Source organism: Lagopus muta, chromosome 33 (assembly GCF_023343835.1).
Source record: "Lagopus muta isolate bLagMut1 chromosome 33, bLagMut1 primary, whole genome shotgun sequence".
Classification (NCBI taxonomy): domain Eukaryota; kingdom Metazoa; phylum Chordata; class Aves; order Galliformes; family Phasianidae; genus Lagopus; species Lagopus muta.
In genome coordinates, this window is record NC_064465.1 from 678,332 (window position 1) to 700,815 (window position 22,484).

The window sequence follows — 22,484 nt, forward strand, 5'->3', positions numbered from 1 at the left end:
GTCACCCCATGTTTCCCCAAACCCTTCACGTCCCCTCCCTCATCTCTCCCTATTGACCACCCGGCCCACCCCTATGATAACCCAAAGTCAGCACCAGCGGTGTGGGGATGCAGACACGGGGCCCTGGCTCTGTCCCTACAAGCACGGGGTGGTGACAGCCCTCACAGCACCATTTGTCACCTCGTCATCTGTCACCCGGCAGAGGACACGCAGCCACAGCCCGGCTCAACTCGAATAATATTTTCTTTATTTACATGTTAAAGAATCGAAAGGTTGGAAACATACAGTAAGATGAAAACACGGCTCTAAGGGTCTAACAGTGGGGCAGGAGGGTGAAAGAAGGGGGGGAAAAAGAAAAGGGGGGGGGGGAAAACCCAAAACGAGTAGAAAAAAATTATACAGTCAACGTAAAAAAGGGGTGGCCCTCCCTCCCCCAGTGGGAACATGCGGCGCTGCGTGCCGGGGGGATTTATGTACAGGGGCCGGGCAGCTCCAATAAATTAAAACCTCCAGATACAACGGGGTGGGGTGCAGAGCCCCTCACGGTGTGGTTTTCCTTCTTTAAATGCTTTTTTTTTTTTTTTTTTAAATTTTTTTTTAATTTTTTCTCTTTTTTTTTTTTTTATATTTTTCTTAAAAACCCCAAACCTTTTTTCTCCCCCCCCCCTTTGTTTTGGAAAAAAATCCCAGAAGTCAGGAGAAAGAAGAAAAAAAAAAAAAAAAAAAAAAAAAAGCCAACCCTAACACAACAAACAGTAAAACCTGCTGGGGGGCACTGCTGACCCCCCCTTGTCCGACCCCACAGCCCCACACTGCCCTGGGGGTGTGCAGGGGCCTCCGGTCACACCGGGACCCCCAGCGGAGTCCATGGGGTGTCCCCTGGGCTGCTGGGGGGCTCCCAGTCCGCTCCACGCCAGCCCGGTCCTGCAGAGCCGCTCGGGACGTCGCCCCATGCAGTGCTGTGGGGTTTAACCCGAATCCGAGTCGCTGGTGTCCGAGGACGAGGAGCTGGAGCTGGAGCTGCTGGAGTCGGAGCTGGAGCTGGAGGCGCTGAGCCGCGAAACGGCCACCTGCTGCGCCGACTCGGGCTTCTCGTTGGCTGCAATGGGACAGAAGAGTGCTCAGCACCACGGTGGATCGCACCCCAATCCCACCCTGGAGCCCATGCTCACCCTTTTTTGGGGGTTTCTTGGCGGAGTTGAGCTGCCCGCTGACGTCCTGCAGCCGTTTCTCCAGCTCTCGCTTCTTCTCCAGTGCCAGTTCCTCTTTCGTCTTCCCCACTGGCTTCTTCATGGCTGTGAGAGGTTGGGTTCAGCCCCGCGCCGCCCCGCCTCCCCCCCAGGGCCTCCCCCTCCTGAACGCAGCCCCCCACTCACTCTCACTGTAGGGTTTGCGGGGTTTCTTCCGCAGGCAGGACAGCACGTAGCGCTCCAGCTCGCGCAGCGTGGAGGGTTTGAGGGTCTCGAAGTCGATCTCGATCTCTTCGGGGTTGGAATCACGCAGGGAGGGCTCCCGGGACTGGATGATGTGCACCACGCGGCCCAGCTTCTCCCCGGGCAGTTTGTTGATGTCCAGACTCAGCTGCCTCTTCTCATCGTACGTCATTGGTTTGCTCTCCTCTTCCTCCTCTGAATCATAGAGGGCGGGCGGAGGCGGCAGCGCCGCTTTTGCTGCTTTCTTTGAGTTCCTGCAGGAAGCAAAGCACCATCAGGAAGATAAACCTCAGGAGTCACCCCACAGCTTAACCACAGTCCCCCAGAAAGCAGCCTGCACTCACTTGGAGCCGCCCCCGCCGCTCCCCCCGCCGCCGCCCTTCTTGGCTTTGCGGAGCTGCGCCTGACGCGCCCGGCTCTCCTCGTCTCCTCCTCTCCCTTTGTGCTTCTCCGATTTCTTCTTTTTCTTTTTCTCCCGCTTCTTTTTGGGTTTGGAAACGGGGCCCTGTGAGAGGGCAGCCAGCTGCTCGTGCACGGCCCGCAGCTGTGGGGGGAGACAGGGGGTGAGGCGGGCATGGGGAGCGGGCACAGGCAGCAGCACCGGCCCGGCTCCGGTCCTCACCTGCTCCTGCAGCTCCGCCAGGCGGTTGGCGCGTTCCTCCTCTGAGTCCGAGCTCTCCTCGCTCTCCGACGAGCTCTCGCTGCTGCTCTCGTCCTCATCATCATCCTCATCGTCTTCATCTTCATCGTCCTCATCGCTGGAGGATTCCTCGGAGGAGGATTTGGACAGGGCTCCAAGCAGCGGGGCGGACACCGAGGGCGGGCTGGCGTCCTGCGGCTCGTCGGGCATCTTGGCGTAGCTGAACTCAAAGACGTCCTGAGAGAGAGGACACAGAGGGGTGAGCTGGGTGGGCAGGGGGCTCCTGGGGCTGCTGGGCAACCCCACCCACCTGCAGCTTGCGGGCCATGGCCACCACGTCATGGTCGGGCGGGTTGTATTTGTAGCAGTTGGAGAACATTAACCGGACGTCGGCGGCAAACTCCTGCGCGTCGTGGTAGTCCCGGTTCTCCATCTTCCGCTGCAGGGAGGGAAGGGGGTGAGCAGACCTCAAAGCCACCCCCACGAGGCCATGCCAACACCCGCGGGGTCCCCGAGCGAACCTTGATGGTGCTGAGGTCCATGGGGTGCTTGATGATCTCATGGTAATCGTGCAGCCCCAGCGCCGAGGCATCGACCGGCTTGTAGAAGGGCCACGCGTAGGCAGCGTGCTTCTTGGAGAGCAGCTCCTTCAGGATGCCATTGCAGTATTTGAGCTGCTCCGACAATTTGCCCTTTTTGGAGGTCTGGTGCTGCTGGGAATCCGGCAAGTCCTTCTTGGGGGGTTTGATGGGGCGGCCGCTCTCGCGCCGCGCGGGGATTTTGGCCGCCTTGGCCTCCAGCAGCGTGGCCGACGGGGAGGATTCGCCGCTGGTGGCGATGATGGCGGTGGTGGTGGGGGTGGTGGTGTCTGCTTTCCGCTTGACGCCCTTTTTCTACCAAAATACAGAAAGGTTGATGAGCGCGAGGCCCGGCGCTGCCCACGGAGCCTCCTCCCGCCAGCACAGAGCTCCCATCTCCCACCTTGGCCACGGGTTGGGTGGGCGCAGGCGCAGCCAGCACGGCCGGGGCAGCGGAGTGCAGCGATTTGAGGAGCGGAGCGGAGATGACAGACGGGTGGGGAATGTTGACGATGGTGGTGGCGATGTCGGGGCTCGGGGTGTACACAGCGGTGTGGGACACAGAGGACACAGCCGGCACTTGCTGAGCAGCTGTGAGGCCTGCGAGGAGCGCTGCGGACAGGCAGAACCGCCGTTAGCAGCCAAGTACCTCCAGTGCTCCACCTGAAGCGCAACCCAAAGAGCCCCAGGTACCTGCTGCCCGCGACGCTCCCTTCTTGTGGCTGTTCTTGGCCACCGGGACCACGATCTCCTGCTCTTCTGGTGGCATCTGGGCCACCTTCTGCAGGAAGATCTTCTCCAGGGTTTGGGCCATCAGCACAATGTCATCCGTGGGCTACGGGGACAAGCGGAATGTCACGGGATGCAGAGGTGGCACCGCAGGCCCCAAAGAATCCACGCCACAGCCCTCACCTTGTTGTAGATGTAGCAGTTGGTGAACATGGTGTTGAAGTCCTGCATGCACTCAGCTGCCCCCCAGTAGTAGTTGTTCTCCAAGCGCCGCTTGATCGTCCCCATGTCCATGGGCTGCTTGATGATCTTGTGGTAATCCTGCACAGCAGATGGAGGACAGTCAGCGCCACATCGGTGACCGCACCGCACCCCTCCCGGCCCCAGAAGCGGTTGTTGGGGGTTTTTAGGAGCTCAACATCCCCCAAAGCATCCGGAGGCTGACACGCACACAGATCCGCTCTCGCACCACGCACCAAAAGCAGGGCAAAGGGGTGCAAAGGGATGGAAAAACACCTCCGGGTCTGGTCCCCGCCCGAGAGTGCCACCGTGCTGCTCTGAAGGGACCTTCGGGTGCTCTTGTGGGGCGCCTACGCTATGGGGACAGCCAAAACACCGCTGTCCGCAGCATGAGGTGCAAATGGGGCCGCTAACGCTAAAGTAAGAGCAAACCTATGTGGAATTTACCTCTGGGCTTTAAATCCTTGGGCGCCACAGGTGCACGGGGGGCTGGCGTTTAATATTGGGGTCACAAGATGTCTTCTACAAATTCATGGATGGGAATCTGCAAAATGCATTCAGGGCACAAGAGATTAGGTGAGGAAACGTCCGGGTTCCCTCTAGAGCAGCTGCGTCTCCTCAGCCATACCCGTGCGGTGGCACTGGGAGGGGACGGCAGCTCTGAGGACAACAGGTCACCTACTGGGGGGCTTCAGAGCCCGTGGGGTTGGGGCTACGCCTCTAAGAGAGGGTGAGGCCAGCACAGCCCAGGCACCTGCAGCTGCATCTCTGTGGTGGAGCCCATAGAGGGGACAACGCCGTCCCTGTGGCACTCTCAGGCTGGGGACCGCGGCTCGGGGTGGCCCTCAGCACCCGGGGGACAAATGTGGGGACACACAGCCATGCTGGGGGACCCGCAGGAGGGGGCACGTTACCGGCAGACCCAGCTTGACGGCGTCGACGGGCTGACGGAAAGGCCAAGCGAACTGGTGCTTCCACAGGGCTTTCATCACCACTTTGTGCAGGTACTGCAGCTGGTTGGTGACCCGGCCGGGCTTTTTGGGGTTCGAGACCTCTGGCGGAGGGGGGTTTGCCTGGGGGGTCTGCAGGGCCGGCACCGAGGCCATGGTGGGGCTCTCGAAGCCCTCGTAAAGCAGCGAGGGTTTGCGGATGCGTTTGCCCGGGGTCGATTCCGTTGCCAAACCCATAAGCCCGGCATTTCCCTCCCCCAGAATCCTGCAAGGGAGCAAAAGACATCATGAGCGGGGACGGGGCCAGCGTTCCACCGCCAAGGCGCACCAAAACGGCTCAAAAAACAGCAAAAAAATAATCAAAAAGAAGAAGGTGGCAGCAAACAAAGAGGAGGTGCAGGGGGTGACCTCGGTGCCCAGCAATTTCACCACCCTGGGGTACGACAGCCTGCGCTACAGCGTGACAAGGCAGCGCCCACTCAGACCCTAAACTGGAAACACAACAGTGGACACCAGATGTTTGGTAATGGGCACAGAGTTTAAGTGGGAAAGTGATTTAAGCGGCTGGGAGATGTGGGATATCTGCAGCACGAGGAGAATTTATCACTAGGAAAATAAGGGGAATGTCGAGCACTGGGGCTGCTTTCTCAGACAGCTCCCAGGGTGTCCCGCATCCCGCCAAGGACGCAGTGGGAATGACAAGTAAGGAAGGTGACACAAGGACACAGCGGCCCCATCAGCGGTGCTGTAGGGTGGGAGGACAGGGTGAGACCCCTCAGTGTGGGGAATGTGCCCCTGAAAGCAGCTCAATCAGCAGGGCCCTGAAGGCTGCCAGGCCCTTGTGATGCTGACCCCAAGGACCAGGGGGGCGAGGAGTGGATAAATGGGGGTTGCCCAGACAGGATCCATGGGAAAAGCAGGGCTGCCAGGCTCCTGTAGGACCTGTGCCCCTGTGTCCCTGACAGAATCCATATGGACTGCAGGGCTGCCGGGTCCCCACATCCCTGAAGGATCCACAAGAATGGGAGGTGGATAAGCGGGAACAAGCAGCAGAAAAATGGGATTCAGTGACCCCAAATTCAGAGCTTTGCGACACAAAAGCCCCGTACCTCTGGTGGAGGTCCACACTGCACCCCAATCCCCAGGCAATGAAGGGGCAGCGGCAGGGAGCCGTTGTGTGCCTATATCCCTGACCCCAAAGGATCCACGGAGATGGGGAATGGATAAATGGGGGTGGCTCTTTAGGAACTAGGTCCCATGCCCCTGCCCTCAAAGAATCCATGGGGACAGCACTGTCAGATGCACTGTAGGACCCAGGGCTTCATATCCCTGTCCCCAGAAGATCTATGGGGATGACTATACTATGCACCTCCCCGTGTCCCTGCTAGGATCCATGGGGACAGCAGCCTACCAGATCCCCTGTAGGATCCAAAGCCCTAAAAGCAGCTTGGTGGGTGAATGGAAAGGAACAGTGGGTCCCTAAAGGGTGCCAGGTCACCACGTCCCAGTCCCCAAAGGACCCACAGGTACAAGGAATGAATAAATAGGGAGAAGCAGCATCTCAGTGGGATACAACTGATATCAGGTGCAGAGATTTTGGACACATCAGCCTCATCTCCCCTTAGGATTCAGGTCCCCATGCCTCTGTCAGAACTATGGGGACAGAGAGGCTGACGGATTCCCCATGGGACTGAGTGCCTGTGTCCCTGACCCCAAAGAATCGATGGGGACAGAGAGCAGATAAACAGCGAAAGCCCTGTAAGATCCAGGTCCCAGTAAGGATCCATGGGGACTGCGGAGCTGCCACGTCCCCGTCCCCATGCAATCGATCCACGGGGCTGAGGAGCACATAAACGAGGACAACCGGCAGGCAAACGAGATGCAATCGGCCCCACGTGGAACGCTAGGACACGGCAGCCCCACACCGCCATCCCCACAGAACTGCGATCCCCGTCCATAACTGCCAACCCCCCCGGTCCCCATTCCTGCCCCTCATCACCTACTTGCTCTGGGGATTCACATTCTGCAGCATGCCGGCGGCTGCGTGCCCGGCCCTGGCTCCCGGCCTTCCTCCTCCACCTCCTCCTCCCGCCGCCGCCTCCTCCGACGTCCCCCCCACTTTGCCCACCGAGCAGTGCCCGTTAAGGCAGCGGCCCTCGGCCGGGCATGAGGCGGCGGCTCCGGCCGGGCCCCGCCGCGCGCCCTCACATCAGCGGAGAAAATGGCGGCGGGGCCTGGATGGAGAGGGAGGACCTTCCTGCTCTCCGCTGCGCTCGGAACCCGCCGCGACGCCGCCGATATAGGACTGGGAACGCCGCTGGGAGCCGGATGGATCCTCGGAAGGGCGGCGTGAGGCGGATGGAAGGCGGGCGGAGGGCGGATGGAGGCGGATGGTTCAGCGGGAGGGCTCCATCTTGGCTCGTAGGCCCCGAAGAGAGATCGGTGCCGGCGGCCGCAGGCAGGGGTCGCTACGGAGGCCGGGGAGGGTCCGGTGGAGCCGTCCGGGAGCGCGAAGGCGGGGGCTGGGCCCGCCCGGTGGAGGATGGAGGCGGATTGGGGCCGCCCCCCAGCGCGCGCCGAGCCCGACCCGCACCGTCCCTTCGTCCCCACGAAATGGCGCCGCTCGGCCTGCCCCCGGCCGCCCTTATATAGACACCACCTGGATGCTGATTGGTGGGCGGACGCGCTGACGTCAGCCACCCGCTTGCACCCGCCCCACTGCTGCCTCATTGGGCGGCAGTGCTCACCGCGCAGCGCTCCTCTTGGCCGCCGCACACGCCACTCACCCGCGCCGCTCCCCCCCGCCCTTCCGCCCGGCACTATGGTTGTCATTGGTCGGCGCTGCCATTCCCGGCGCGGCGATTGGCCACCGGGGATCACGTGAGGGCGGCGCTGTTGGCTGTTGTTGTCGCGCGCGAAGGTGCAGAGGGAGGGGGAGGGCTGAGGCGGGCGGCGCCATTTTGTGTGGCGGCGGCCAACGGGCGCGGGCGTCCCGGGGGCTCGGACCCTCCGCCCAAAGGCTCTTCAGAGGGCTCAGCAGACCCCAATCTGTCCCAACGGGGCTCGGTGGGGCTCTCCCGGCCGGCAGCGGCCATCGGGCAGCGGAGCTGCAGCGGTCCGCGAGCCGTGGGCTGAATTGTGGTGAGGCGGTGAGCCGGGCCCCGGGGATCCTGAGGGGTCCTGAGGTAATCGCGAACCTCAGCGCTGTCCTGGGGGGTTCAGTGCCACCCTACGGTGGCCCTGGGCCCTCAGACCATCCCCTGCCCCGCTCCCACAACGATCCGGGGGGGGGTTGAGGCCACCCCATGGCTATTCTGAGGTGCTCCGTGCCCCTCCTCCCCACGGCAATCCTGGGGGGCTCACAGCTACTCCAAAGCGACCCTACCGCAATTCGGAGGGTCTCAATACCACCCCACAACAACTGGGACCCTCAAAGCCTTCCCCCCTCAAACCAATTCTGGATCCCTCAAGGCCGCTCCACACCAACGCTGGAGGTCTCAACCCTTCCCTCCCCCCCAACACACACACCGGTTCTACGGTCCCTCAGAACCACCCCAGAGCGATCCTGAGACGTTCCAGAGCCCCTCTGTAATAACCTTTAGTTTCTGAAGGCCACCCCACAGCACGGAGGTCTCCGCTGCCTCCTCCCCTGGCAATCCTGGGGGCTCGGTACCACCCCACAGCAATTTCGAGGCGCTCAGAGCTCCCACACAGCAATCCTGGGGTCCTCGAGGCCACCCCACGCCGATCTCAGGGTGCTCAGTGCCACCTCACAGCCGCCCCACGCCGACCTCGGGGTCCTCACGATCACCGCACGCCAATTCTGAGAAACTCAATGCCACCCCGCAGCCAATTCCGGGGTGCCCCATTGCCTCTCCAAAGCCCCCACTCCAATCCGGGGTTGCTCAGTGCCACCCCACAGCCCCCCCCCCCCCCAAACCCACTCCTGGATACTCCACGGATACCCCAGCGCCCCAGGACAAATCTGAGTGTGCTCAATGCAACCCCCCGCGCAACCTCAGGCTGCCCCAGGACCCCCCCCAACTCACGCGTGACCCACAGACCCCCCGTTTCCTCCCCACCCCGAACCCCTCCGGCCCCACACGCCAAAGGTTCTCAAAGACCCCCCCGCAGCCATTCCGGACCCCAAGAGGGCTTTGGGGTCCCCCCACGGCGCTCCGCGGTGCCGCCCCCCCCCCCGCCCCGTGACACAGCACTTTGGATCCCCGCGGGCCCTCCCCGCCGCCGCCCCCGCGCGAACACCCAAACATGGCGCTTTTCGCCCCAAAAGCGCCGCGCACAAAGCGGCGCCGCCCATTGGTCGTCTGCCCGCCGTCTTCGCCCCCCATTGGTTTCTTCTATGGCGGAGGGGCGAAACCAGATTTGATGGACAGCTCGTGCTCACGTGTCCTCGCCCCCCCCGATTGGGTCTTTTTGGTTAAAAAAATAAAATAAAATCATAAAAAAAGGGCGAAGTTGCCCCATCCTCACTCACCTGAGCCGCTCCCACGGAGGGCCACGACCCCCGACCCGATATCATCCTCTCGTCGCCCCCTTAAAGCCCCGTTTTTGGGGCAAAAAATCAAAAAAAACATCCCAGGGCAGAAAAAGGAGCCACGCGCTACGTCAGCTGCGCCGCGATTGGCCGCCCGCCGTCACGTGATACCCCCGCGCCACTCCGACGGCCCCATTCATGGAGTCCGGGCGACTCTGCGGGGTCCTATCGCCGCTCCAAGGGGGGTGATGGGGCGCATGCGCAGTGCAGGGGGCATGTGAGGGAGGAGGGAGGGGTGGAGCTGTGGGGGTTCGCAGTGCTGCTGGGGTGCTGCGGTGGGGTTGCATGGCGTTGCAAGGTTGCAGCCATGAAGATTCACGGCATTGTAAGTGTGCATCTGTAGGGTGGTATTTCAAGAGTGCGCCTACGGGAGTGCCCGGCGTTGCAAGGTGCACCTCTGGACGCGTATGTCATTGCAAAGGGTGCAGCTGTGGAGGTGAATGGCATTGCAAGGGTGTATCTATGGGAGTGCACAGCACTGCAAGGGCGCACCTATGGGTGTGCCTGGCATCGCATGCGTGCATGTGTGGGGATGCATGGCACTGCGGGGGTGCACCAACGGGGGTGCTTAGGATCGTGAGTGTGCGCCTGTAGCAGTGCCTGGCATTGCAAGGATGCGCTCAGGATGCGTACGGCATTGCAGGGGTGCAGCTGCCGGCATTGCAGAGGGCCGATCTCTCCCGCAGGGCTGTGCAAACCTGACTGCGGTGCAGCGCTTCCAGCTCGGAGTGCGCATTGCAGTGCGGTGCATTGCAGTGCGAGCAGCCACTGCTGCAGGGAGTGTAGTGCACGCCCCGAAGATGCCCCCTCGGCTCCAAACCCCAACTTTTACCCCCCATATCCCACTCTTTTATCCCCCAAATATGTAGTTTTACACACAAAACACGTTTTTACCATCAAACCTCAGGTTTTTCTCTCAAAATCCCTCGCAAAAGCAACATCCGCGCTGTGATGAGGCACCCTGCGATCTGCGCAGCCCACTTGTCCCCTCCTTCATTAATTAGCAATGCTTACTAATTGCTAGCAGGTGGTTCAGCGCCTATTACAGCGTCGGGGCTCCCCGCTAGTTTCTTCTACCTAGCAACAAGTGACGCAAGGTAATTGCGGAGCGCAGCCATTGGTTGAGCCGCACGATCGCCGCCTGTCACAGCGCCGGTGTTCCCCGTGGATCTGTTCTGCCTAGCAACCGATGACGCGCACGGGTGTCCTACGGGCTTGTTCTTCCTGGCAACCACTGACGCGTAGAGCCGCGAGGCACGGCCATTGGCTGAAGTGATTGCCGGTAGCTGAGGGATGGGGGCTGCGAGCGGGCGCGGGGCGCTCGTGGCAGCGCTGCTGGGGGCGGCCCTGGGGAGCGTCAGAGCCGGTAGGGAGAAGTGGGGGCATGGGGTGGGCATGGGGTAGTGCCAGGGGTGTCGAAGATGCGTGTAAGGGGAGCGCAAGGGGCTGTGCAAGGAGTGGATCGTGCTCTGGGGTACAGGGTGGGCATGCACCGGTGCAAGGAGTTGTGCAAGGGGTGTTTGCGCATTGATGCAAGGGGAGGATGAGCAGGAGGGTGCTTGCGCGCATGCAGGGGGCTGTGCATGGTGTGGTTAGTGCATTAGGGGTTGAGTGTGAGAAATGGAGTGAAAGGGGTGTCGTGCGCTACTGGTTCAAGAGACTGTGCAAGGAATGCGTTGTGCTTTAGTGCAAGGGAGGAGTGCAAACAGGCGTACATTTGTGCAAGAGGCTCTGTGCATTAGTGCAAGGAGTGGCCGTGCACCGGTGCAAGGGGCTGTGTATGGAGTGCTTTGCGCATTAGTGCGGAGTATGTGAGCAGGAGAATGCACACGCTAATTAGCGCAGAGGTTGTGCGAGGCATTGTTGGTGCATCGGTGCAAGAGGAAGCGTAAGTGTGCATGAGTTGAGCTGCACTCAGCATGCAGTGTGTACACGTGCGGTGAGTGTGCCTGCAGCAGACGTGTCTGTGCGCAGTGTGTGTGTGTGCCTGCTGTCCCCGTGTCCCACACCCTGTCTGTGCCCGCAGAGCCATCGCTGCACACCCTGTCCGAGGTGCTCTTCTGCCAGCCGGACACGCCGTTGCTGGGGCTGTCGGTGGCCTTCGACTCGGAGCAGCTCTTCTCATTCGATGTCCCCAGCTCGCAGTGGCTGCCGCAGCTCCCCGATGGCCCCGAGTGGCCCGCAGGCACTGAGCAGCCCCAGGAGCTGAAGCACGACACCATGCTGTGCCTCATGCTGCGTGACGTGCTCACCAAGATTGCCACTGAGCAACAGCCAATGCCTGAAGCCAAGGGTGGGTGCTGCTGTCCCCGCTATGACCCTGCTGACGGGTCCCCAGCCATGTGTTCCCGATGATGCTGACCCCAGTGGACATCCCCAGTTGATGCAGCCCCATTGATGCGTCCCCCGTGGCCGTCCCTACTGACGCCATCCCCATTGATGTGTTCTCAGTGGACATCCCCAGTTGATCCTGTTCCCAGTGATGCTGTCCCCAGTTGACATCCCCAACTGGTGAAGTCCTTGTTGAAGTTGTCTTGATTCATTCATTCCTGCTGATGTGTTCCCAGTGGACATCCCCAATTGATGCTGACCCCACTGATCCTGTCCCAGTGGATGCATCCCCAGTGGACATCCCCAGTTGATCCTGTCCCCGTTGATTTATTCCGCATGGACATCCCCACTGATACCATCCCCACTGATGCATCCCCCAGTGGACATCCCCATTGATGTTAGCCCCTGTCATGCTGTCCCCATTGATGCTGCCACCAATGGACGTCCCAATCGCTGTTGTCCCCAACGATGTGTCCTCACTGATGTGTCCCCAGTCCATGCTGTCCACAGTGATGTGTCCCCAACAATACAACTTCCTGATGTACCCCCAGCTGATGCTATCCCCAGTGGTGCATCCCCAATGATGTTTCCCCAGTATGATGCTGTCCCCACTGATGCATCCCCCATTAATGCATCCCCATTGATGTGTCCCCATGGATGTGTCCCCCTGCAGGCATCCCGGTGGCTGACGTCTTCCTGCAGCAGCCGTTGCAGCTGGGCTATCCCAACACACTGGTCTGTATGGTGGGCAACATCTTCCCCCCGGCCATCACCATCAGCTGGCAGCGGGACGGCGTCCCCATCACCGACGGCGTCACCCAGCTCACCTACATCCCCATGGAGGACCTGAGCTTCATGCGCTTCTCCTACCTGGAGGTGACGCCTCACTCTGGTGACATCTACTCCTGCATTGTCACCCGCGAGAGGGACAACATGTCTGTGGTGGCTTATTGGGGTGAGTGGGGACGTGGGGCGATGCTTTGTGTCCCCGCAGCGGTGGCCGACTGGGGGTGTGGGCAGTGGGAGCAACGCTTTGTGTCCCCGCAGTGCCGCAGGATCCCATCCCTTCGGACACGTTGGCCATGGCGGTGTGCGGTGCGGTGACGGCGCTGGGCGTCCTGCTGGCACTGCTGGGTTTGGGGCTGCTGCTGTCCGCCCGCCGGCGTAGGATGTGGGGACAGCGGGGACAGTGGGGACATCGACCCCGTACTCATTGATATCCTCCACGAGTTGCTCCCTCGGCTTGGGAACGGTGGCAGTGATGTAATTAAAGCCCTTCGTTTGCAGCGCCATGTCTTCGTTTGTCTCCGCTCCGGGAAGGGTGGTAATTAACGGGGTTGGGCGTTGTCCCCAGGTAGCAAAGTCTGATCCCACTGCACCGCCCATGGGGTGATGTGGGGAGGAAGAGAAGAAGGAGGAAGGACGGGGGGGATGAAGGCTGCAATGCTCACCATGGGGCCGACGGGTTTCGGGGTGCTGGGGGCGATGGGGCTGGTGCTGAGCTGCGGGGCAGCAGGTAGGACGTGGGGCAGCGTGGGGTTTTTGGGGTGAAGCATGGGGGGTTTTAGGGCACAGCATGGGCTTTCCGGAGTGCAACGTGTGGGTTTGGGGGTGAAACATGGGGGGTTTGGGGGTGCAGCATGAGTTTTTTGGGTGCAAAATGGGGTTTTTGGGGTGCAACGTGGGTTTGGGGGAGCAGTGTGAGTTTTTAGGGTGCAACATGGGGTTTTAGGGTACAGTGTGGGGCTTTGGAGTGCAGCATGGGCTGCTGCATGTATTCATAGTGCACAATGTGGGGTTCTTGGGGCACAGTGTGAGTTTTTAGGGTACAATGTGGGATTTCTGGGGTGCACTATGAGCTTTCAGGGTACGACGTGAGGTTTTTGGGGCGCAGCATGGGGTTTTAGGGTGCAGCCGGGGCTTTGGGGTGCAGCCCCAGCGCTGTGCCCACCCCGTGCCCCCAACGCAGGCGCCTTCGTGGTGCACGTGGCCAGCTCCTGCCTGCTGACAGCCAACGGCTCCCTGGGGGGCTTCGACCTCACCGTGGCCTTCAACAAGAACCCCCTGGTGTGCTACAACCCCGACAACCACACCTTCTACCCCTGTGACTGGGGGCTGCTACATGACGACGTTGCCGTTTTGGTCGCCACCGCCCTAAATGATAGTGCCACGTGGGTGCAGCGTGCAGAGGCGCGCAGACAGGCATGCACTGAGCTGTCTGCACAGTTCTGGGCACAGACAGCACTGCGGAGGAGTGAGCACTGCTGCATGCAAGTGGAGCGTTGCAAACGGGGGGCATTGCAAGGAGTTGTTGCATGGGGGTGTTGCAACGGGGTGATGCACAGCTGGGCATTGCAGAGGGCGCTGCACGGGGATGTTGCAAAGGGAATTGCATGGGGACATCATGCAGGGGGTTGAATGGGACTTTGCTTGGGGACGTTCCAAAGCAATGGAGTGGGAGATTGCAAAGGGACGTTGCATGGGGACTTTGCACCGAGCATTGCAGGGGATGCACACGAGAAATTTGCATGGGGAAAGCACAGAATGCAGCATGGGGTCATTGCATGCGGAATTGAGAGGGACTTTGCACAGGGAAATGCAAAGGGGCGTCACAAGGGGACATGGCACAGGACGTTCTAGGGGGCGTTGCAGGGGACACCCAAAGGGAACGCAAAGGGCATTGCGTGGGGACACTGCAAACAAATTGAGCGGGAGATTGCGCCGGGACGTTGCATGGGGATGTGGCATAGGGTGATGCACCTGCACGACGCACGGGGACATCGCATGGACTGTCCCACCAGCCACCCTGCAGGGTGACAGAGGGGACTGTCCCCAGCTCTGACCGTCCCCCCTTTGCTGCAGCACCACCCCAAGTCCGCATCGTCCCCATCCGCATTGCCAACGACCCCGACACTGTCCGCCTCATCTGCCACGTCTGGGGCTTCTTCCCATCCGCAGTGACCATCCAGTGGCTGCAAAACGGCCTCGTGTTGGCCTCGGATGACACCGAACTGCTGCCCAATGGCAACTGGACCTACAGGACACAGACAACACTGAGGGCCAGCACTGCGGCGGGGAGCACCTACACGTGCTCAGTGTGGCACTCCAGCCTGGAGCAGCCGCTGCAGGTGGACTGGAGTGAGTTTGGGGACGGGGATGTGGCACCCGGCCCCCACAGTCCCCCATGGCTCATTCTGCTGTTCCCACAGGTCCCAATTTGTCTCTGGGAATGATGGCGCAGGTGGCAGTGGCGGCCATGGCGCTGACCTTGGGGTTGGTGGCATTCAGCGCTGGGGTTTTCAGCTTCTGTCAGCGGCCACGGGGTGAGGGATGGGGACACGGTGCTGGGGATGTGTGTGACACCAAGGATCTGTTGTGCAGTGTGGGGTGTCCCTCCTCATTCATCATCTTCTGTGCGGCAGGTCCTGGTGCTGGTTCCAGTCCCCATCCTGATGCGGGTTCTGATTCCAGTCCTGGTCCTCAAAATGATCCCCGCCCAAGTTCTGGTCCCCATCCCGGTCCTGGTCCTCATTCTGGTTCTGGTCCCCATCCTGGTCCTGGTCCTCATTCTGGTTCTGGTCCCCATCCTGGTCCTGGTCCTCATTCTGGTTCTGGTCCCCATCCTGGTCCTGGTCCTCATTCTGGTTCTGGTCCCAGTCTTGGTCCTGGTCCTCATTCTGCTTCTGACCCCCACCCCGGTCCTGGTCCCCAGTCCTGGTCCTCATTCTGCTTCTGACCCCCACCCCGGTCCTGGTCCCCATCCCAGTCCTGGTCCTCATTCTGCTTCTGACCCCCACCCCGGTCCTGGTCCCCATCCCAGTCCGGGTCCTCATTCTGCTTCTGACCCCCACCCCGGTCCTGGTCCCCATCCCAGTCCTGGTCCTCATTCTGCTTCTGATCCTCACCCCGGTCCTGGTCCCCATCCCAGTGCTGGTCCCGGTCCTGGCTCTACTCCTGGTCCCTATCCCTGACCCTGGTCCCGGTTCCCATCCCGATGCCAGTCCCAGTCGTGGTCCCCATCCTGGTCCTGTTCCCCAGTTTGGGACCTCAATGACCGGAACTCCCATGTCCCAGCATGGGGACCCCCAATTTGGGGTGAGGGGTTCTCACCCCCCAATAAAACCATCTGCAACCCCAGCCTCAGTCTAATTCTCGTTCCCACGTTGTGTGGGTGGGGATCCCAGTGCTCCCAGTGCTCCCAGTGCTCCCAGCCGTCTATGTCCCCTAAGCGTCGGCTCCGCTTCATTCTGCTCCGGTAACAGATGACGCTACCGCGACGCCGTTTCTGATTGGCTGCTCAGTGCCCCCCCCCCCCCCGCCCCACATCCGTGAAGGGGGCTACGTGGGGTGGAGGGAGGGGAGGGGCCGCCGCCCCCCCAACCCCTCCCGCTCCCCCCTCCGCGATGTTGGTGCTGCTGGGGCTGCTGCTGGGAGCGCGGGGGGCAGGTGGGGGTTGGGGGTTGGGGTGGTTGGGGGGGGTGCTCTGCTTAATGAGACTCTGGTGGGGGGGGCGTGGGGGATCTCTGCTTTATGGGTTTGTGGGGAGGGATTTGGAGGGACTCTGGGGAGGTTCTGGGGGGATTCTGCTCTATGGGATCATGGTAGGGGTTTGGGGGGGCTCTGCTTAACGGCATCGTGGGGGGGGGGGCATTGGGGATCTCAGCCTTTTAAGACTTTGGGGATGATTTGTGGGAGTCTCAGCTTTTGGGATATTGGGGCCACTTTGGGGTGGTCTCAGCCCTCAGGACCCCCAGGGGGGCTTTAGGGCAGGCTGAGCCTTTTGGGATAATGGCGTCCTTTTGGGGGGAGGGTCTCAACTTTATGGGATGTTGTGCACAGTTTGGAGGGGGACTCAGCTCTGAGGGATATTGGGGACAATTTGGGGGATCTCAGGGCTTTGGTACTCATGGGAGGATTTTGGGGTGATGGGGGGCCTCAGCCTTTTGGGTTACTAGGGATGATTTGGGAATGCTTGGCCTTATGGGATGGTGGGGGCACTTTGTGGGGAGCTCAGCTTTGTGGGATACTGGGGCCACTTTGGGGAGTCTCAACCCTTAGGACTCCCAGCAAAGGCTTTAGGGATCTCATGGGATCCCAGTGTTGAGCTCAGCTCACTGTTGTGTCCCCACGGGGACCTCTGGGGGGCTCCAAATGGGGATGGGGTCACTGCCACCACTGCCACCTCCCCACTGTCCCCTCAATTCAGGTGCCTTTATGGTGCACGTGGCCAGCTCCTGCCCGCTGGCAGCCAATGGCTCTCTGCTGGGCTTTGACCTCACCGTGGCCTTCAACAAGAACCCCCTGGTGTGCTACGACCCCGACGTCCGCCGCTTCAACGCCTGCGATTGGAGGCTGCTGCACAACGTGGCCGGACGGATTGCCAGTGCCCTCAACAACGGCAGCACCTGGGTGCAGCGCGCAGAGGCGCGGAGACGGGCGTGCAGCAAAGTGGCTGCACGGTTCTGGGCACAGACAGCGCTGCGGAGGAGTGAGCATTGCAAATGGGGCTGCATGGGGTGTTGCACGGAGGTGGTGTTGCATGGGGACGTTGCATGAGGATGTTGTATAGCAATGATGCATAGCAATGATGCATGGGGTGTTGCACGGGGATGTTGTTGCATGGAGACATTGCATGGGGCACCACATGGGGGTGGTGTATTGAGTGTTGCTTGGGGTTCTCAGGCAGGGGGGTGTTGCATGGAAAAGCTTCACGGAGAATTGCACAGGGGTGTTGCAAAGCACATATGGAAGACTGCACAGGGGTGCTGCAAAGCATAATGCAGGGGGATGTTGTATGGAGGATTGCACGGGGGCTTTGCTGAACATTCTGCATGGGGCATTGCTTAAGGGTCCCAAGCATGGGGATGCTGCAAGGAAAAATTGCACAGAATATTGCTCGGCGTGTTGCATGGAGTTTGCTGCACAGGGATGTTGCATGGCGCACTGTAGGGTAGTTTTGCAGAGCACATTGCATTGCACATTGTGCGCTGCACAGAGGAATGCACCGGGCATCTCCCAGCTGTTGCAGAGGACGTCCCACGAGGTATTGCAGCAGACAAAGCACAGAGCTTGCACAGAGCGTGGGGACGTCCCGTGGGGATGTGGCACAGAGCATTGCACGGGGAATCTTACAGGGGAGTGAGATGGGGAAGTTGCACAGTGCGTTGCGTCGGGCGTTGCACAGAGGAAGCATTGCAGAGAATGGGGCGGGGGCCGTCCAGGCCTCCTGCTGCTCACTGTCCCCTGCTGCTCACCGTCCCTGTCCCTGCTCCAGCCCAGCCCCAGGTCCGCATCGTCCCTGCACAGACATGGAACCCCAGCGTGCCCATCCGCCTCACCTGCCACGTGTGGGGCTTCTACCCCCCCGAGGTGACCATCATCTGGCTGCACAACGGGGACATTGTGGGGCCCGGAGACCACTCGCCCGTGTCGGCCATCCCCAATGGGAACTGGACCTACCAGACACAGGCGGCCCTTTCAGTGGCCCCGGAGCTGGGGGACACCTACACGTGCTCAGTGCAGCATGCCAGCCTGGAGGAGCCCCTCCTGGAGGACTGGCGTGAGTTGGGGTTGACGGGGTGACACGGGGACAGTGGTGTCCTTGCTGTGTCACTGCTGGCTGTGTCCCTGCAGGTCCTGGGCTGACACTAGAGGTGACTCTGATGGTGGCTGTGGCCACTGTCATGATGGTGCTGGGGCTCGGCTTGCTTCTCACTGGTGTCTACTGCTGGCGGGCCCAGCCCCCTGCCCCAGGTGGGTGCTTGGGAGGGATCCTGAGGGGCTCCACGGACCTCTAAGGGGTCTCTGTGGGGTTCCTATGGGTCCCTGTGGGTTGCTGTGGATGTTTTATTCTCTATGGGTCCCTGTGGGGTCTCTGTTGATCACTATGGGTTGCTGTGGGGCCTCTCTGGGTCTCTCTATTGGCCTCTGTGAGGTCTCTACTGGTCTCTATGTGTCCCTATGGATCTCTATGTATTCTCTGTGGTCATACAAGTCTCTATGGGATGTGACCATGTGTGACAAGAGCCCTACTCATCCCTCCCATTCCCTCACTTTTAGGTTACACCCCACTTCCCGGTCACAACTACCCTTCAGGTGAGTGTCCCCAACCTGTCCCTGTCCCATTGCCATCAATAAGGGCTGAGTGACCCTATCTCTCACCCCGTAGTGACCCCCTCTCTCACCCCATGTCCCCGCAGGCAGCATCTGATGGACACCTTCTGTCACCCACTGTCCCTGTGTGTCCCCATCCCCAACCCTGAGCCATGGTGCTGACATTAAAGACACTCTGCAGCCTCTGTTGGTGTCTCTGTGAGTTTATTGGGATGGGTTGATGTCACCGGGGAGAGGTTGTTTGGGGTCATCGTGCCCATGATGGTGACAATGAGTGACATCGTGCATGGGGAGATGACCGGGTGCTTGTGGGGTCTGTGTTTCAGGGCCAGTTCTGCTCAGTGCCTCCATAAGTGACCTGGATAGAGGTCATGAGTTGCCCTAATTAAGCAGGGGACAAAATTGAACTGAGCCATTGACTCAGGGTTGGAGTGTTATCCCAGAGGATTCCTCGGCCCTCTGTGCCTCTCCGAGTCCAACGGCTCCGTGCTGGAAGAAGCGCTCCATGCACCCCACACCCAGGGGATTCATCGCAGCCCCCCAGCCGTGCTCAGACTGACGGCTCCTTCCCTTCCCACCGCCCCCTGCCCCCCTAAAGCCCTCGGCCCCCTCCCCTGCTCAGGGACACAGCCCCGTTGGGACACAGCCCTGGTGCCCGCTCGGTGGTCGGGGGGGGTCCGGGGGGTCCCACACCGCTCCCGTCCTCTGCCTCGCCCACTAAGCGCTTTCGCTTTCGATTTCCAATCCACGGGAGCGCATTCTGCCTGACGCCCGGTGACGTCACGCACGCTCCCATCCGCCATTGGCGGAGGGGAGGCGGAGGAACCAATGGGGGCGCACTGCGAAGCAGAGGGGCGTCCAAGAACCTGGAGGAGACGGAGTGGCGCGGAGCGGTGCGCAGCGATGGGGCCGTGCGGGGCCCTGGGTCTGGGGCTGCTGCTGCTCGGCGCCGCGTGCGGGGCGGCGGGCGGTGAGTGCGGCCGGATGGGACCCCCCCCCTGCCCGTAACCCCAGCCCGGGGCTGTGCCCGTGGGACCCCCACCCGCGGCTCACGGCCCCGCTGCGCACCGGCCCCGCAGAGCCGCACTCCCTGCGGTACTTCCACACCGCGATGGAGGATCCCGGCCCTGGGATGCCCTGGTTCGTGTCTGTGGGGTACGTGGACGGCGAGATCTTCATGCACTATGACAGCACCGCGCGGAGGTACGTGCCCCGCAAAGAGTGGGTGAAGGCAGCTGGAGCTGTGGATCCCGAGTACTGGGAGAGGAACACACAGATCGCACAGAGCAATGAGCAGACTAACCGCTGGAACCTGAACATACTGCAGGAACGCTTCAACCAGAGCGGCGGTGAGCACGGCTGGGGCCGCGGCTCCGTGGGTGCGGGGCGGGGCTCCATGGCGCAGTGCTGCCCGCGCCCCGCAGGCCTGGCCCTGCCCGGCGGCACCGTGCCGGCGCTGCCCGTCACAGCCGCACCGAGCTCGGGGAGCCGCGTCGCGGGGGACCCCAACGCCTCCCCACTACAGTGGGACCCCGGAGCCGGAGGGGCCCTTCATCCCCTGCCCGGCTGTGTTTCAGGGTCTCACACAGTGCAGCAGATGTACGGTTGTGACATTTTTGAGGATGGCACCACCCGGGGGTATAATCAGCATGCCTATGATGGGAGAGACTTCATTGCCTTCGACAAAGACACGAAGACGTTCACTGCGTCAGTTCCAGAGGCAGTTCCCACCAAGAGGACATGGGAGGCAGATCCAACTTATGTTGATGGACAGAAGCATTACCTGGAGGAAACCTGTGTGCAGTGGCTGCAGAGACATGTGGAGCACGGGAAGGCAGAGCTGGGCAGGAGAGGTGAGGGAGGGCGGCGGTGTGGGGCTGGAGGTGGGGCGGGGGCTCAGCATGGGGAGCTCAGCCCGGCCCTCACTGCCGCCCGCCCGCAGAGCGGCCCGAGGTGCGAGTGCGGGGGAAGGAGGCCGATGGGGTGCTGACCTTGTCCTGCCGCGCTCACGGCTTCTACCCGCGGCCCATCGCCGTCGAGTGGATGAAGGACGGCATGCTGCAGCACCAGGACACCCACACGGGGGGCGTCGCGCCCAACAGCGATGGCACCTATCACACCTGGGTCACCATCGATGCACGGCCGGAGGACAGGGACAAGTACCAGTGCCGCGTGCAGCATGCCAGCCTGCAGCAGCCCGGCCTCTACTCGTGGGGTGAGTGAGGTGCTGTGGGGCTGGGGGGCTCCGGGCTGCCCCTTCTCCTGCTGACGACCCCACTCTCCCCCAGAGCCGTCAGAGTCCAACCTGGTCCCCATCGTGGTGGGGGTGATTGTTGCCATTGTGGCCATGGCCATCGTGGCTGGTGTTGGATTTGCCATCTACAGAAGCCATGCAGGTAAAAGCAGAGGGGTGCAGGAGGACACCGGGGCTGTGGGGGGATCTGAGGTCCCCTTAGGAGCCCCCATCCTGGCTGTGATGTGAACCGGTGCTGATGCATCTCTCTGTGTGCAGGGAAGAAAAAGAAGGGCTACAGCATTGCTGCTGGTGAGTGATGAGGGCAGAGCTGTCCCCCACCTCTGTCTGGTGCCAGGGCGGTCCTGGGGTCCCCCCTTTCTCCCAGGGTCCCCATTCCTGGTGCTCAGGGCTGCTCCAGGTGAGCAGAAGGCTGAGGCTCATGGCTGTTTTTCCCTTACAGACCAGGGCCTTGGACATAGAGGCTCGAGCACAGGTGCGGTATGGGGTTGGGAGGGGTCCCTGTGCTCTCTGTGGTTCTGCCCCCAGGGCTGGGCTGTGCTGGGGTTCTGCAGGGAGACCCCCGGAACAGAGGGTTGGGGTGGGAATGCAGTCCCATGGGACACCATCTCTTCTCATCCCCACAGGGAGCGACCGCCCTGTCATCTGAGTGCTGTGCTTCAGCCTGCAAGGGGAAGGCTGTCCCCACCAGCGTTTGGGTTGGTGATGGACACAGCCCCATCCTCTCAATCTCACACATCCCCCTCTGCTTTCAGTGCTGACTGTTAGCTTTGCTTGCACTGCTTCCTATGAAATAAACTGACGAGCGTTCTGTGCTCAGCTTGCCTGCCGTGTGCTCCATGTTGTGGTTGGGGATGGGGTGGTGAGAGGGCTGTGTCCTGGTTTGGCTGCTCAGGGTGCTGAGTACCTGCTGCCCTGCTGCTTTGCTCCGCCTGCTGCTCACTCCCCCCATATTTCCCCCCCCCTCCATTACCTCGCCTCTGTGACCCCATGCTGATGGCTGCCTGCTCCCTGTCCTGGATGAGCTCTGGTTTTCCCAATGCCATCCCTGTGTGCTGGGATCTCCTTGCTCCTCCTCCCTGCTGTCCCTGCATCTATTCCCCCTGTGCCCCCAGCTGGGTGTCCTGCAGCACTTCCTCCCTGCCCCCATCCTGCTTCCTCTCTAATCCTCACCCTTGCCCACTCCACATCCCTCATCCCTCCCTTCCCCAAGCTCTCATGTCCCTGCTGTGCCTCCTCCCCCTGCGGCTCTGTGTCCCCCAGCATTGTGCCCTACGCTGAAATAAATATGATTGTTCTGCTGCCCTCCTGCCCTCTCCTGGTTTCTTTCCCCTCAGCTGGGAGTTGCTGGGGGCTCTGCTCTTCCCACTGGGGGGGCATAGGGGAGGGTCTGGGGGTCTCTCACTCTCCCTGCATTTCCTATAGCATTGGGACTCCCCACCCTGAGATCCCAACACACCCAGGCAGAAACATGCAGCTTTATTCCCGGTTCTGTGTCACACCGCTGGCCTGGTGTAGGAGATCCAGACGTCCTCCAGCTGGAGGTGGCCCTGCAGACCTGTACTCAGCCTGCCTGCAGGCTGCTCTGGGCCGTGGTTGGGGATGGCGTGGGGGGGCCAGGGGGACAAGTCCCAGTTCAGCTCCTCTGGGCACAGATGTGG

The 22,484-nt window shown here is 61.3% G+C and overlaps 5 protein-coding genes across 10 annotated transcripts; 4 read left to right on the plus strand and 1 right to left on the minus strand.

Moving 5' to 3' along the window:
* Positions 1-225: 225 nt before the first annotated feature.
* BRD2 (bromodomain containing 2) lies at positions 226-9,182 on the minus strand. Of its 4 annotated transcripts, none has more exons than XM_048929999.1 (12): positions 9,066-9,182; positions 4,535-4,835; positions 3,564-3,701; positions 3,345-3,486; positions 3,055-3,263; positions 2,595-2,966; positions 2,384-2,512; positions 2,056-2,310; positions 1,778-1,977; positions 1,377-1,687; positions 1,173-1,295; positions 226-1,099 (listed from the first exon to the last, which is right to left on the minus strand). In XM_048929999.1, exons 2-12 carry the CDS (start codon positions 4,805-4,807, stop codon positions 969-971), a joined length of 2,283 nt encoding a protein of 760 aa, XP_048785956.1. In that variant the 5' UTR covers positions 4,808-4,835; positions 9,066-9,182; the 3' UTR covers positions 226-968. The 4 variants fall into 4 exon arrangements, with proteins under 4 accessions (XP_048785956.1, XP_048785955.1, XP_048785954.1 ...); XM_048929998.1 differs by lacking the exon at positions 9,066-9,182 and adding an exon at positions 6,574-6,681 and having other exon boundaries at positions 1,778-1,938; XM_048929997.1 differs by lacking the exon at positions 9,066-9,182 and adding an exon at positions 6,574-6,681.
* Positions 9,183-10,361: 1,179 nt separating this feature from the next.
* Positions 10,362-12,748, plus strand: LOC125686251 (class II histocompatibility antigen, M alpha chain-like). Its single transcript, XM_048930036.1, has 4 exons — positions 10,362-10,491; positions 11,152-11,418; positions 12,130-12,411; positions 12,504-12,748. The coding sequence occupies exons 1-4, from the start codon at positions 10,419-10,421 to the stop codon at positions 12,671-12,673; spliced, it is 792 nt and encodes a 263-aa protein (XP_048785993.1). The 5' UTR covers positions 10,362-10,418; the 3' UTR covers positions 12,674-12,748.
* Positions 12,749-12,848: 100 nt separating this feature from the next.
* On the plus strand, positions 12,849-15,700 carry LOC125686241 (HLA class II histocompatibility antigen, DM beta chain-like). Of its 2 annotated transcripts, XM_048930026.1 has the most exons (6): positions 12,849-12,972; positions 13,426-13,710; positions 14,319-14,594; positions 14,666-14,779; positions 14,879-15,082; positions 15,276-15,700. In XM_048930026.1, the coding sequence occupies exons 1-6, from the start codon at positions 12,849-12,851 to the stop codon at positions 15,425-15,427; spliced, it is 1,155 nt and encodes a 384-aa protein (XP_048785983.1). In that variant the 3' UTR covers positions 15,428-15,700. The 2 variants fall into 2 exon arrangements, with proteins under 2 accessions (XP_048785983.1, XP_048785982.1); XM_048930025.1 differs by having other exon boundaries at positions 14,666-15,700.
* Positions 15,701-15,802: 102 nt separating this feature from the next.
* LOC125686252 (HLA class II histocompatibility antigen, DM beta chain-like) lies at positions 15,803-18,754 on the plus strand. Of its 2 annotated transcripts, XM_048930038.1 has the most exons (6): positions 15,803-15,902; positions 16,663-16,944; positions 17,731-18,015; positions 18,090-18,209; positions 18,516-18,551; positions 18,656-18,754. In XM_048930038.1, exons 1-6 carry the CDS (start codon positions 15,860-15,862, stop codon positions 18,664-18,666), a joined length of 777 nt encoding a protein of 258 aa, XP_048785995.1. In that variant the 5' UTR covers positions 15,803-15,859; the 3' UTR covers positions 18,667-18,754. The 2 variants fall into 2 exon arrangements, with proteins under 2 accessions (XP_048785995.1, XP_048785994.1); XM_048930037.1 differs by lacking the exon at positions 15,803-15,902 and having other exon boundaries at positions 16,088-16,944.
* Positions 18,755-19,422: 668 nt separating this feature from the next.
* LOC125686243 (class I histocompatibility antigen, F10 alpha chain-like) lies at positions 19,423-22,128 on the plus strand. The gene is made up of 8 exons (XM_048930027.1): positions 19,423-19,539; positions 19,649-19,918; positions 20,147-20,422; positions 20,512-20,784; positions 20,858-20,965; positions 21,082-21,114; positions 21,266-21,298; positions 21,450-22,128. The coding sequence occupies exons 1-8, from the start codon at positions 19,473-19,475 to the stop codon at positions 21,470-21,472; spliced, it is 1,083 nt and encodes a 360-aa protein (XP_048785984.1). The 5' UTR covers positions 19,423-19,472; the 3' UTR covers positions 21,473-22,128.
* Positions 22,129-22,484: the final 356 nt, after the last annotated feature.